This window comes from Halichondria panicea, chromosome 6 (assembly GCF_963675165.1).
Source record: "Halichondria panicea chromosome 6, odHalPani1.1, whole genome shotgun sequence".
NCBI lineage: Eukaryota > Metazoa > Porifera > Demospongiae > Suberitida > Halichondriidae > Halichondria > Halichondria panicea.
Genome location: NC_087382.1, coordinates 5,769,118 through 5,784,314, shown reverse-complemented (window position 1 = coordinate 5,784,314; position 15,197 = coordinate 5,769,118). Strand labels below are relative to the sequence as shown.

At 38.9% G+C, this 15,197-nt stretch overlaps 2 protein-coding genes and 1 long non-coding RNA gene across 3 annotated transcripts; 1 reads left to right on the top strand and 2 right to left on the bottom strand.

Annotated features, from left to right (window-relative positions):
- Positions 1-3,034: 3,034 nt before the first annotated feature.
- Positions 3,035-4,122, bottom strand: LOC135336749 (uncharacterized). The gene is made up of 4 exons (XR_010394922.1): positions 3,962-4,122; positions 3,698-3,850; positions 3,398-3,491; positions 3,035-3,262 (listed from the first exon to the last, which is right to left on the bottom strand). It is a non-coding gene; the product is annotated as an uncharacterized LOC135336749 (long non-coding RNA).
- Positions 4,123-5,088: 966 nt separating this feature from the next.
- Positions 5,089-7,137, bottom strand: LOC135337303 (uncharacterized). Its single transcript, XM_064533219.1, has 6 exons — positions 6,980-7,137; positions 6,749-6,886; positions 6,117-6,213; positions 5,957-6,051; positions 5,797-5,902; positions 5,089-5,421 (listed from the first exon to the last, which is right to left on the bottom strand). The coding sequence occupies exons 1-6, from the start codon at positions 7,067-7,069 to the stop codon at positions 5,309-5,311; spliced, it is 639 nt and encodes a 212-aa protein (XP_064389289.1). The 5' UTR covers positions 7,070-7,137; the 3' UTR covers positions 5,089-5,308.
- A 5,719-nt stretch (positions 7,138-12,856) lies between these two features.
- Positions 12,857-14,021, top strand: LOC135336757 (uncharacterized). Its single transcript, XM_064532602.1, has 4 exons — positions 12,857-13,050; positions 13,113-13,303; positions 13,356-13,443; positions 13,493-14,021. The coding sequence occupies exons 1-4, from the start codon at positions 12,857-12,859 to the stop codon at positions 13,827-13,829; spliced, it is 810 nt and encodes a 269-aa protein (XP_064388672.1). The 3' UTR covers positions 13,830-14,021.
- Positions 14,022-15,197: the final 1,176 nt, after the last annotated feature.

Sequence of the window (15,197 nt, the reverse complement as noted above, 5' to 3'; positions counted from 1 at the left end):
CAACTTGAATTTAGCACTGTGACCTCAGAATCTGAAATTAGCTTTTGGGTATCAGCTTAGCTTTCAGCTTTTGGCTTATCAGCTCAGCTTTCACCTATGTATCAGCTATCAGCTTTCAGTCAGTATACAGTAGCCTCGAGACCAGGCCTATTAAAATACGTATTTTAATCGGCCTGGTCTCGAGGCTAGTATACAGTGGACCTAAGTGGCCAAGTTGAATTTAGCACTGTGACCACAGAATCTAATGCGTATGAAATTACTATAAAATTATATATATCAGCTCAGCTTTCAGCTTTTGGCTTATCAGCTATCAGTGAACCAGATCAGATCATCACGCTGAATTTGCATAGAAATTAACTTTTTGCAAGTAGCAAATTAAATCAGCTAAGGCTGTAGCTAGCTAGCTATCAGCTCTCTGTATGGCTATATATATCTCGCTGGCCTAGTTTGACCACGCCCTCCCAAATTAATGAGGCTACTAACATTACTGCTAGGATTTTCAAATTTTTTTATGCATCCATGACATAATAATTAAAAAATCAATCCATAACTTATTAATTAATTAGTAATTACCAAGTATCGTAATCTCTACGGCAGACAGGTTCTTAGTGAATCTGGAGAAAGTCAAGTATGGCATCTTGAAGGGAATGCTTATTGTCACACATCAGTTTGGTGTACTTCCAACATAATGATTAATACTCAGCTAGTTCAACCTGCAAATGTTTGTTTGTTTGATCACTTAAGGTTGTTCCTTGGAAATAAGGGCGTGTAAAGGGTGAATTTGCTTCACCACACTGCACGTTCCAGTCTCAATCAAACAATACTCGACATGGGGACATGAGGAGCTTAAATCAAATCACCTATCGCCCGGCGCAGGTCACACATAATATAATCCATAGGTGGTTTGATTTAGGCTCATCCTGTCCCCACTGTCGAGTATTGCTTGATTGAGACTGTGACGTGCAGTGTGGTGGAGCAAATTCACCCTGTACACGCCCTTATTTCCCAGGAACAACCTTAAGGTGGTCAAACAAACAACAAACATTGAACAGTTGCAGGTTGAGTATTAATCATTATGTTGGAAGATATCTGTATACACCAAACTGATGTGTGACAATATCCTTTCAAGATGCCATACTTAACTTTATCCAGATTCACTAAGAACCTATCGCCCTAGATTACGATACTTGGTAATACTTTATCGAGTTATGGATTGATTTTTGATATGTCATGGATGCATAAAAAATTGAAAGTCACATGGTTAACTTAGATTAAAATCCTAGTAGTAATGTTAGCAGCCTCATTTTAATTTAATTGGGGGGCGTGGCCAGACTAGATGTGGGACTGGCCGTGCAGAGAGCCGATAGCTAGCAGAGGAGGTACGACATCCGCGTGTCAAAGGAAACGTTTTAGACACACATTTCTTAGGTCAAAGTTCGGAATGTGTGTGTTAAAGACACGCGGATGTCGTACCTCCTTTGGATAGCTAGATAGCTGATAGCTAGCTACAGCCTTAGCTGATTTAATTTGCTGCTTGCGAAAAGTTTATTTCTATGCAAAATTCAGCGTGATGATCTGATCTGGTTCACTGATAGCTGATAAGCCAAAAGCTGAATGCTGAGCTGATAGTCAAAATCTAATTTCATATGCATTAGATTCTGTGGTCACAGTGCTAAATTCAACTTGGCCACTTAGGTCCACTGTACACTGACTGAAAGCTGATAGCTGATAGGTGAAAGCTAAGCTGATAGCCAAAAGCTAATTTCAGATTCTGTGGTCACAGTGCTAAATTCAAGTTGGCCACTTTGGTCCACTGATCCGATCATCGAGTTATGCCTAATTTTGTTTATTTGGAATGCCATTGCAGCCCGGCTTTCAGAAGAAGAAAAACTTGTCCATAGAGTGCTGCTACTCAACTTAGTAGTGTTTTGCCCATGGATCAGGCCTGGGAGGCTCATATACACTTCAGTCTGTCTGGGCTCGATGACGGAAACAGGTAACACATAGATACTATAAATTACTGTAATTTATAGTATCAGGAGCCCATAAATAAGATTATTTATGGGCTCCTGATAGTATCTATGGGTAACAGCCTCAAATCCAGGCCAATTAATTTATCGGCCTGGATTCGAGGCTAGTACAAACCTTACGCTTTGCTAACTACCGTATAGCGGGTAATTTTCGTGGGGCAAAATATTCGTGGTTTTCGTGGTTGGAGGTCTGACCACGAATATTTTACCCACGAATGAAGCGACCTTGCCTACCTTTACCTACAATCCAAGCAGCAACCACGAAAATATTATCCACGAAATGTCTCAATATTGCTGAACCATGAATATTTTGTCCCCCGAAATACGGTATGTCCGGGATTAGGGCAGAACATTCAACAACACTAACGTTATTGAGGCCATGCATCGAGAACTTTTGCAAGCGTGTGCAGCAAAACGGTGAAGCCTTCGATGCTTCCTGGTATGCATGAACTATCAAAGACATGTTTTTGATAGTTCATACCAGGAAGTCATCAACTTCTGCACCGCCAAAAGTCTTAGTCTCGTGGATCAGCCGATATATGGGTCCGCGAGACTACAAATGTCGGTCTCATCAGATTTCCTCGAGTGGGCAGGCGTTTCTGGGTGCATCCATATACCTGAGAATCAAATGACTCGACCAGGTGAGCAATGGTACTGGATAGTGACACTCTTTTGTCGCTATTGTATATACTAGCAATTGAACCACAGGCACATTTCGAGGGAATAGGGTCCAACCATATAGCGCAGAGATATAGGGCATCTCTAAAGGCTTGTTTATATGGAGTGAATTTAGCCATGGGCTTTGAGCGGTATATATAGGAGGGTGGTTAGCCATATGATGATGTATGCATGCACCCTTCTCTTTTGACAGTTTACACTTTTCTCATGTACTTCCCATGTAGATCTTTAAATATACTACTATACTATATATATATATATATATAATTTACTATAAGGAAACAAATGGAGTGCCATAGATTTTAAGCAACAGTACTGGACATTAGTTTGGCATTCATTATTCAAATCGCAACATTAATAACCAATAATTCATCCTAATGTATTATACTTGACATTGTACATAAAGTTGCCATAACATGCACTAGCTTACTCAGAATCTTAATCTAAGTATAGTTATAGTCTCCTTGGTGCTTAAAACAGTGAGGCCGTAGCCACGACTATTCCAATAATCACCATCATTGGGACAGCAACTGTAGATGCAGCATCACTGCAAGCTGGAAAGTAAGATGAAAGAGTGACATGCATGCATGGCGCGGTACATGCATGCAGTTAGGGATTTTGGTTGGTTAATAATCTCATGTCAGTGCATGTGTACAGAAACCAGCATGTAAAGTATACTTATAACTTACTAGCTGTCACTGGGTTTGGTGTGATTTGACAGTCATCGATCAACATCGAATAATCGCCGATGCACGAGAGGCTACAAATTTCCCGGTCACCCATCTATAATGATGTGAAAAAATTTCGAGCAACGACTTAATTAGCTTTAGGTGTACGTATAATGTGTTATCAAATAGGGACCGACAATAGGGCTTGGCAAATTATGCTAGCATCTTTTTTGGAGACTTCTATAGGAACTAGCAAAATTGAAGAATAATAGGACACTATAAATTAGCTAATTAATTAGCAATATTTATAACTTGACGTACCATAGATAAAATCATTGTTTGACATTGTTGTAAGGTAGAGTTGTTTCTTGTTCCATCTACCAAGCACCGTGCTTGCTCCACTGTAGGTTCAGGAAATTGACTGTAGGCCACCACAACACAGGCTAGGAGGAGAAAGAATGCAGTCTTCATTCCCTGCAAAGACACGATTATTATGTGTGTGCATGCATGTGTTTAATAGTGGTGCGTAATTATATATACTATAGATTTATAGTCGATGACTATATATTGAAGTGAGGTTCGTACTGTTTTGACTTGGGCTTGACAGTTGGAGTAAGATTGATTGATTCTTTGATCAGGTTGTCTTGAGTGATGTACTAGACAATATATACGGTAGTGTAAGTGCCCTTAAATAATCTCCTTATATACTAAGTGACCATACATTATGAAGTTGCATGCATGTACAAGCCAAGATGGCTGATCGTTGGGATCATAATGGAGTTCATTTCCTCTTTCCTTAATTATTCTCTCTATAGCCATCGTGGGTGGTTGCCTGCTTGTATACCTTTCCTACATGGAAATAAATAATAACGTAGATCTTAATTGTCTGCTTCCTCTATAATTTGTATAAAGCCTAAGGATGTGTTTCCTTATATAGGATCAGCCATGTACATGCGTAGAGTTGACCTTGCAGCAGAATATCGATTTGTTTGGGGAAATGTGTCCTGTTTAGAATTTTATAATGCTGTATAGATGTGTGTGGGTGGGGTACATTAATTGCAAGTTTATCAGCTCTACAACTATAGAGTATATAGATTATAGAAGTGCTTTTTAACCCAAAGGTATATAATGAAAAATCAAATTTAGCGAACTATGACAGTGTTATGACACCATTCTGAAGGGCCCAATTCAACTCATTTAGACTTTAAATTTGTTTTGTTTTTCAGGGGTGGTCAAATGATTATTTCCACCAATTTTGCTGAGAAGCACATACATGCAGAGATACAGGTCAGTCTTGCGCTAGCCTCGAGACCAGGCCATTACACTTGCACTTACCTTGATACCAAGCCGCTCATGGTCTCAACGCTAGCAAGAGCTGGCTTGTGTACATTATATATAGTCTCTTGAGCAAAATTAAACCATTCGTCATGATGGGTGACCTTGTTTCTCTGAACACCATTACATATCAGTGCACACATGTATGTATGGTACTAGCCTCGACCCTAGGCCGATCCGTCTCCAATTGAATGCTGCTAGGAGTCGACCTATATATAGCGTTCAATTGGAGACAGATCGGCCTAGGGTCGAGGCTAGCATGGTACATGACATTTTGGGTGTAAAACATTATTCAAGTTAGTTCATCCATAATTATACTGGTTTTGATGCTTACAAGTTCATCAATATAATTATTATGTAGTTATATACTTCAGGTCTGAAGTCTAAGGAATTAATGTTCCACGTTCAGATATAAATACAAATATGCAAATAATCATGCCACATGCATTGTACGTAACATGTATAATTATACACAAGCCATAATTGCAAGCTAATATAAATGCTATATATAATTATATATAGTTCTTGATGCACAACGCTAAGATACAGTGTTGCAGTAATTTTGAACTGGTCTTTCAAAGTTTTGGGCACGATTACTCAAATCATGAGAATGGAACACATCATCAGAATCATAATAGCTGTTATTGTAGTGGCTGGCTTTCCTCCACTGTTGCATTGAGGCAGCACAGATCTGAAATGCTTATCGCAAGCTGCATGCATGTGTTTACAAGAGTAGATAAGAGTAAGAGTGTTGAACTGCTATAGTATAATCGTGGAACCGCATTTGCCTTGACATGCGTCATCACTGTCGTCACTATTCAATTAATGAGTGCATGCATGCTGTTAAGTAAACTGTGGTCTGTGGTTTGTAGCACTGAACTGCGCAATCAAAGCATGTGCGGTTTCTGGGAAGTGTTGCTAACATATAACTAATCAGTACTGATTATACTATATCGAGTGATGACGCAGGAGCAGGAAATTGCAGCTGTTACTAGCAGTTCAACACTCTTACTCTTATCTACTCTTGGTGTTTAGCATATAAACAAGTAATTAAATGTATGTCATTATATTTTTTTTTCACTTACTTTCTCGAACAGGATTACAGCCATGCCAAGCAAACCCACATTTGTTAAAGGCTTCCTCAATAAAATAGCAGCTCTCATCCAGACAGTACGCTGTGAGACCTTCCTCCTATAGGAAGTGTGTTAACTGTATTCAAACACAGCACTATTATACGTAACTTACAGATCTTTTTCTTTGGCACTCCCCCAAGCCATCTCCAGTAGCTTCCACAAACAAGCATGTCAAGCTGCTATAATTTGTTGTTGATTCCTCGCAAGCTATATAAAAATATATATACATGACAAATTAATTGTATCACGCATGCAGTGTTAAATATGCTTACCCAACTGAAATGGATTGCATAGGCCACAGTAATTGAAGGCTGATGTGTAGTGGTTTCGACAAGTGTCATTAGTGCAGAATGTTGTTTGATTTGTCTCCTATATAATTATAATAGAAAGCATGCGTGGACAACAATTAAGGACAAGGGCTACTATGAGACATCAACATCTGATGTTGGATCCCCCTGTTTTGGTTATAATAATTCATAAGTAGTCCCTTTCACTAACAACGACAGTCAATAGGCTTTGCAGATTTTAGTGCTTGCATTGATTTGGAACAGGGAAGGTATTACAAGACACCATTGCAATTGGCTACGTCTGGTATATAGTCCTTCTCCTGCATGTCTACAAAAACAGTTACTCTTGTGGTTACAGATACCAGTGAATCTTACTATACATTATTTCACATTGATTTGGAACAGGGTATCGAGGTATTACAAGACACCATTGCAATTTACATTAATTGGCTACGTCTTATAGACAGTCCTTCTCCTGTCTACAAAAACAGTTACTCTTGTGGTAACAGATATACCAGTGAATCTTACTATAAATTATTTCACACCTATTAAGTATGGTCAATTAGCTTAAATTCTGTAGTGTCTGTGTAACTATTGTGATATCTCTGTCAACATACTAATGTGAGAGTTCTGCACTCCTGAAATGTTTTGTCACTGCTTGGTAACCTTTCAGCCAAACAGGTAAGGCCGTCTTGTTCATTGACACAGTAAACAAATGGTTGTATAATCAAAAGAATCAATGTCAGCTTGATAGCCTGTGCATGGATACAGTTATTATAGTACGTACTAACAGAAATACAGAGACAGGTCTTAATACACATGCATGCATATAAGCTATACTTGCTCACGGTATTCACAACAGCCATACTTGTCCAATGTTTAATAGTGTCCTCCAATCTTTCGTTTGGGCTAGTTAAGTGCAGAAACTGTCTCTGCATGCCATGCACGTGCGTGTATAAACAGTATCAAGTATTAAGGTGGGGTCACTCACTCAGACTATATATAATGGCTATGTGGCCAGTGGCGCCTTCATTTATTGGTAAACTACAAATAAAATGCATTAAAGTACATGGCGTCCATGCCAATAGATAATTTACTTACGTAAATATTTGCCAACTATACGTACTTAGAGAAAAAAATCGCTACTTTATGGATTCTATGTACATCATTGCATGTTATGTACAAGCTGCACTCATTATTTCTACACACAGTGTATAATAATATTATACCACAAGCATATATGCTCAGTCTGTGCAACTCACTTATATTTAAAGGTCTATGCCTATTTTAGCAGTTATAACCATGCAGCACGCTTACACGTTTTAGCAATACAAGACTATAAAGTAGCGATTTTTTTCTCGATTATAATCGGAATATGTGTGATAATTTTATAGAATAGTGCCAGCGTATAAATAGTTATACGTACTGTACTGCCCATGGTCCAAAACATCTCCATGTATGACTAAACGGCTTACAATCTGATACATGCACTAGCTGGTATGTAAAATTAGTCTGATAATGCAGGTCACTTATTTACACGCAGAGATTTCCCCAAGGAGTTGCACTAGTTGTGGGAAGAAAACCTAAGAATGTACTAGAATTCAGTAAAACTAATGAATTCACTAAAATTCACTCAAAACACGTCTTTTGTTACAGGAAAAACTTGACCAATCAGAAGAGTTTGACGTCATTGGGCAACAAGTTATTGCAGGCTCCTTCGTGCAACATGCCCTGCATGGATGACATATGCCTGAGGGCATTATGTTGCTCTAGTACAATAATTATAATATGGCATGTTGCACTCGTGCTGTGCAACTAATACATTATACACAATTTAGGCACGTGGTATACATATTTGCATATTTGTAAAGGTATATAATGCTAAAGTGGAACATTATAGTAGTTCATTCCATATAGATATTGCTTTTGGGAAAAAAGAGTTCGCATATATATGCATTTATCCTGCAAATTGGTCTTTCAAACTGTATATTTTTTGTGCTTTTTAGATTGAGAGGGCTTACTCTTCTTTCCAGTGGTGGATCAGGGAATTTAAAGTTATACCATTTATTACCTGGTAAAGGTATGATAGTTTCAGGTACAATCTTCTTGTGGAAAGGGACGGTAGGTCCACAGTATCTAATAGGGAATCGTAGTCCCTATTCCAAAGTTTTGTGCAGATTTTAAGGGCAAACTTTTGTACTTTTTCTATTTTGTGAGAATTTGTTTTTTGGTGTGGATCCCAAACAGGGGCAGCATATATTCCAGTTTTGATCTCACAAGTGGGATGTAGAGTTGTCTTAAACATTCTAGTGACGAGTGGCCATAGACAACCTGCTTGCAGGCATTTCTGCACATTCCTTCTATGTGTTTTTGACCATGAGAGGTCATGAGAGAGATCCACATGCCAAGGTACTTGTATAGAGGTCAGAGGAGGAAGTGAATGGTTGAAATTTGCATAAAACTGTTTGTTAAGGACCTGCATGGGCCTTTTCTTCATCCTGTTCGATTTTGCGGCCATTTACTATAAGACATGGGATAGAGCTATTAAGTATTTCAGAGCTGTCTAACATTTTTTTGACTGAGGTTTGAGGGTGCTAAAGAAATCTTGCTTACTCTGTCTGAGAGTGGTCACAACCTTATTTCTAATCTGTTTGTAGGTTGCAAAATCAGAGGGTTAATTTGTTGTATTTTCTGGCAAGTCTGTAGTAATAGCTTCTCTTTTTGATATCTCCTTTTTCGTTAGCCAAGGAAGATTCTTTCTGGTTGCGATTTCTGCTGTGGGAATACAATTTCTCATAGTGGTCATGAATACATTCTTCCACTCTTTCCAGGATTACTTCATCATCCATCGTGCATACATTAAAGATAGCTGTAAGTGTGTACGTAATGTAGTAAGACAGTCTGGTGTGGGTGGGACCCATGGCCAACCTAAATAGCAGCTGTTCGCCTAAAACTTTACTGGAATATCCCTTTTTACTGGGTGTGGTCAGTCATTAGCAAGTACAACACATGGCTCACAGACTGGGTGTGTTATAAATTGCTGAAAAAGATTATGTCTCGAGAAAACACAACTTTCTTATTTTGAGCAAGTTACCCGGAAAAATAGCCTCGTTTATAGGGCGTAATGCGGATAGTTTTCGAGGTTTTACTGCAGATTCAATGTAAAATGATCACGTGAACTGCTTCCGTTACCAATCCCTCTTACTCTTCTATCTATGGTTATATCCAGCTAAATTATGCTTAGCCTATAGTTCTACATAGATCTAACAAGAAATAGAACGCACCATTCACTACACTACTTAGCATAACTGCTATAGCTAACTTACATGTAGCAAAGCTATAGCAAGCTGCAAAATGTCGTGATTATATAATAATAGCTGCATGCATGGGTGGCCAAAGTAAATTTAACAACAGAAAAAAGCTCTTATCTTGAGCGTCCTTTTTAGTGTTTAATTTGCGCTGTATCAGTGTATTATGCACTTACTACGTATAAACAGAACAGGGACTTTATATTTACCACTTTGCAAGTTAAAAATTGCTGCTACGGAAATCCCAAATTTCCTTGTGCACAAAACGATTTTCGATTGCCACACCCTCCTAATTAATGCAAATCTATACTGTAGCATATTGTCTCTGCCGGCCTTGCAGCTGTATAGCCAGTGGCGTGTACAATGGGGGGCTTTGGGGGCTTGAGCACCCCCCTGTCCTCCCAGACAACCATGAAACTAATCGTATCACTCAGTAGCTAGCTAGCTAACTGTGCAGCTCTATCTCATTTGACCATAGATAGTAGTGTGATTTGACACAACGATTACAAGTCATGACCACGCCCAATTGAGCATGTGCAATCATTCCAATGTTGTTATGTAATGCTAATTGCATGCATAATAGATCCTCTGCACTATCCCAGTGAGTCACCTCTTGCTCCACTGAGAGACACTGAGAAGCAATGACTAACACTAGAATGACTGGACATCCCCATTGTGATTGACCAGTTTGCTAGGATGTACCCCAGAAGAATAGTGCATGGAGATCCTACAAGATGACTGACTCATAATTATGTCTTATTATCTGACACGCTATGCATGCATTAGATCCCATTTGAGTGTATTTGGCAGGGAACTATGAGCTATAGTACCGGTACTATAGATTACTCTGGGCTACAAACTACAACATTATTATATTGTCATTTACAAGAAGATACACAGAAAAATTATTGTAGCTAGATGCTTTGTCTAGTAACATAGTAACAGAACTAGAATGGAAGAGAGAAGCTCTAGAGGAGAATAGTAGGAGCCGCTCTTTTCTTGGGCAGTGTGCTGTACTTTTTTGCGGCAAGGCTGCATGGGGGAGGAGCTGGATGTATGAAAGATACGCTGCAATAAATGCGGGGGCGTAAAATCGCGCGCGCTATGCGCGCGGCTCCATTTTTTTTCTGTACTTTTGAGCACCCTCCTGCTTCAATCTCTAGAAACGCCCCTGATAGCTGTTCCTATTCAGCTAACAGTTCTGATTATCAGCAATCTGCTCTCTATATACGAGATAATTGATGGGCCCGAATATAGATCCTGCTCTATAATAGCATAACAAGAACTCAATTGCATTATTATAGTCTCGCAAACTTAATTGTGCGTAAAACGACTATAATAAGAGTTCATTAGGAAGAGTATGCAACTCCCACTAACCGTAGTAAGCATTCTGTCTAACCTACATCACAATCACATGCATGCTGTTGTATAAACTGTATAAAATCTTAAAATTAATCTGCGATGAATGGATGAATAAATGTTAGTGATGATTACCACTAACTGCTTTAAATTTTCTTATCAGCATTGTTATTGTTATTGTTGCATCTCAAGTGCATGGCTGTGGTTACATGCAATAGTGAGTTTGCCTCCTGTGTACAGTCTATTGGAGTAGCGTACTCTTCCTCTTGGTCCTATCTGTGTTATATGACTCTTTCTGTAGCTACACTGTAAAAACAAAACTGGTGATGTTCACCAACAATTGCTGGTGAAACCCTTGTCCCATGGCTCACCATTTTGGCTGTAGTGACCGTCACCATTTTTTTATTCACCATTATTTACTGGTGAAATTTTTAGGTGAGGTTCACTACAATTGTGCCTTGGGGCCATGCAGTATGTAAATTACAAATAAGCATGATGACATCATAACACTTAATGCTGATGAAGCAGGAACAAGAGCACATGGTAAAATAATTGCAATAATTATAGCTATAGATCTAGTTAGTTGTTTAAGTTGGTAGAGTTTTAGTTAATGCTAGTAAATTAAAGCGTTCAAGAGTTTTAGTTAAACACCAAGTGCTACCAAAAGCCTATTTACTTTAATCTTCGATGGATCTCTCTTTGAGCCAAGAAAAATGATCTCCAGTGCGGTGTAAAAGTTAGAACACCCTTCAGTGTACTCCATATTGAAGGCGTAGAAGGTGCTCAAGAGGACCAAAAGTGCTTTCTTTGCAGGTATTGTTGCAATTTTTTCTTTTTCAATCACCAGATCAACTTAGGTAGCCATGGTGCCCACACTCATCTCTTGACTATTCAATTCAATACCACATCTCCATTGACTGGTGTGGGAGGCTCCAAGCAAAATATTTCTAATGAAAGCATAAAGAAAGATGGTAATTGTTTGTGAAGGAAGGACATGCAAACTGAACATGAACGACTTTGTGCTCGTCTGAGGTATACAATTATATATATTCAGTATGTCTCACCATTACAAGATGGTTGTGCACCACTCCAAGTTCCCATAGTGACTGTCCCTCCATTAGTGTCCTCATAAGTCATCGATCGTTTTAACAACAATCATGGTCGATCATTACCCACTCTCTGAGTTTTTGCATGCAGCAAAATTTAATTGTTTTGCTATTAGTAGCAGCTTTATGTTATGTAGCTTTGACATCTCCACCGAGGCATCAGCACCTGCGGTGCTTTCATTGTTTACATATTTCAGTTCTTATTTTCGAATTCCTTGCAGTGATGTTTATGAATAACTAAAGAGAGGGTGATGTTAGACCAAGCTTTCAGGAACATGTAGCATGCATGATAGTCACCTTAGACGTTAAAAAAGACTATTGTTATAGCCCATAATATAATTATTAGCATATGCACACAGTCTACATGCCGACACATTCAGACTCCATTATTTGAGGCCTCCTTGTATATAATACAAACCTTCACACGTTGGTGCACTCTCACTCCATATTCCTGAGCTCCCTCCATCACTAACACAAGTCCTGGTAGCTTGTCCCACTAGTCCATAGCCATTGTTGCAGGAGTAGGTAGCTACAGCTCCCACACCAAGGTTCACTCCGTGTGTGCCAGTAGAAACACTGACTTCTCCGTTAGTCAGATGAGTCAACTGCTGACATCTAATAATCACTATGCAATGGTATGTAAGCATGATTGGAAAGTAAACAAAAAACTAAGTGAGAAGTTAATACAATCACAGGCAATGAGTTTTGTTTACAATACTCCAGCTATTCACTGTTTATTGTGTATACCTTCACATGCTGGCGTAGTTCCACTCCAAGTTCCAATTATCTCTCCTCTAACATCCTCACAAGTCCTGGTTACCAGGCCAACAAGAACGTACCCAGAGTCACAGGAGTAGGTAGCCATGGTGCCCACACTCATCTCTTGACTATTCAATACCACATCTCCATTGACTGGTGTGGGAGGCTCCAAGCAAAATATTTCTAAGAGTCAATGCATTGGGAAAATTTCACGACACTACTTACCATTCTTGATTTTGTGCTCGCCCTGTACACCACTGTTGCGGATGCTAATCTAGTCGCTAGTCTGACCCAAGATTTTTTGGCTGAGTTCAAGGAGCTGTACCCAGACCGACCACTGACACCCAAGATGCACTATATGATACACCTGCCATCTTGGATGAAAATGTAAGTGTCTGTTTGTTAGCTATTTCATTGTGCTTTGATCGTCATCATAATTACATGTGTAGGTGTGGTCCACTTTCTCGGTTGTGGTGTATGCGGTACGAAGCCAAACATAGTTTTTTCAAACATTGGTCTAACGTTATCGGTAACTTTAAGAACATTACTAAGACCATGAGTGAGCGACACCAACATTACATGTGTTATCAAATGTGTGAACCTACTCGATACCTAAAGAATCCTACAGTTTACCCAAAAGGTAAGTACAAGAACGTTACCAAAGTAAATTTTCACACATCTTGCCATATCAGGAAAATGCTGCACTCTAGCTTCTCTGAGCTACATATGTAATATCAAAGATGCAGAACCATCCTTAAAAGACGATACACCGTTGCAAAGGTACATGCATGTACATGTAGGTCCATGTATTGATTAATTTTTCCTGCAGAGTCCATACTGTGACTATTAGAAATGTCAGCTATGCAAAAGGTCATATTGTTGTCGTCAATGTGGACGAAGACGAGGTTCCACACTTTGCTATCATTGTGGAATTTCTCGTAACCCCACTTTCTGAGATATTGTTTGTTTGCCACTCGCTCGTTACTGTGGAATATAGTAAACATCACCATGCTTACCAAGTCTCGCAAACAAATGATGTTGATGTTGTAAAACACACAGATCTTCATGATTATCACCCGCTTTCTACCTGCTATGTAGCCGGAAGCAGTTACACCTTTGTTTGTGTAAAGTATCGCCTACTTCCCTCTGACACCATTACTCATTGACCTATTTTTTGTTACATAAATTAATTATAAATATTAAATGTTGTCTTATCTACTATAATTATAATAACGTACGTAACTATTATACCACTGCTGTTTATATACATAGGTCGTTGTGGGGCACAATCAACTTTTGGCTGCATTAATTGTTGTCGAGGCATTTATATACACAATTAATTTGAATAATAATTATGTGTAGCATCAGTTGGTCACAAATGTTGTGATTTAATATTCTGTAGCCTTGCATGAATCCTAACCACCCTCCAAGTATAAGCTGTCTTTTACCAGACCCTGTCACACCAATGTGTACTTGGGTACGTTTCCTATCAATTTAATTTGTAGCTACATTAATTTCATTAATTTTACCGCATTTTTTGCCACAACACATACACACATTGGATTTGTATGCTATTATTCTACATGTAGACCCTCTTAACCATCCTTCAACTGCTATAAATTTTGTTTGGGCTGTCTGGTTCTTTATAATGGTCGTTGTCAAGGCATTTTCACAAATTTGAGTACTGTACTAATTTGTAGCATATTTTTGGTCACAAATTTTGTGAGTTAATATTCTGCAGGTAGGCCTTCGATCCTAACCACCCTCCAAGTGAGCTGTCTGATTCTTTATACAGGACCCTGTCACACCAATGTGTACTTGGGTACGTTTCCTATCAATTTAATTTGTAGTTACATTAATTTTACCGCATTTTTTGCCACAACACATACACACATTGGATTTGTATGCTATTATTCTACATGTAGGCCCTCTTAACCATCCTTCAACTGCTATAAACTTTGTTTGGGCTGTCTGGTTCTTTATAATGGTCGTTGTCAAGGCATTTTCACAAATTTGAGTACTGTACTAATTATGCCTCGAGGCGTAGCCGCACGAGGGATACGGTAAAGCTGACTGTGTGTGTGTCTGTCTGTCTGTGTGTGTGTGTATTCCAGCTATAACTGCTCAACGGTTACAATGCGACGAAAACTAACAGCTTCTATAGGCTTCTAGCCACGTTCTCTTGGATTTTGATTCGTGGATTAGCAAACTAAAGCTTCTTTCTCGAGTTATGGCTAGTTTGACTCACATTGAAGGCTGTTGCAGTCTCTTCAGAATCTTTCATAGCATCATCTGTCCGCACAAACTTTCTATTCAACATATGAGTTAGCCTTGCACTAAAGCGCTAGCTTTTTGTTAGCTACAATACTCAGAAAATATCTGTTAACACAGCTAGCTAGCAGTAGCCATTTGTGAAATTGATCTCTTTGGACACACCCTTTAATTAACCCGAGGCGCGTGGGCGGCCACGGGTTATAGTAGTCGTTTGGTTTGTTTGTTTGTTTGTTTGTTTGTTTGTTTGTGACAGGTGAATC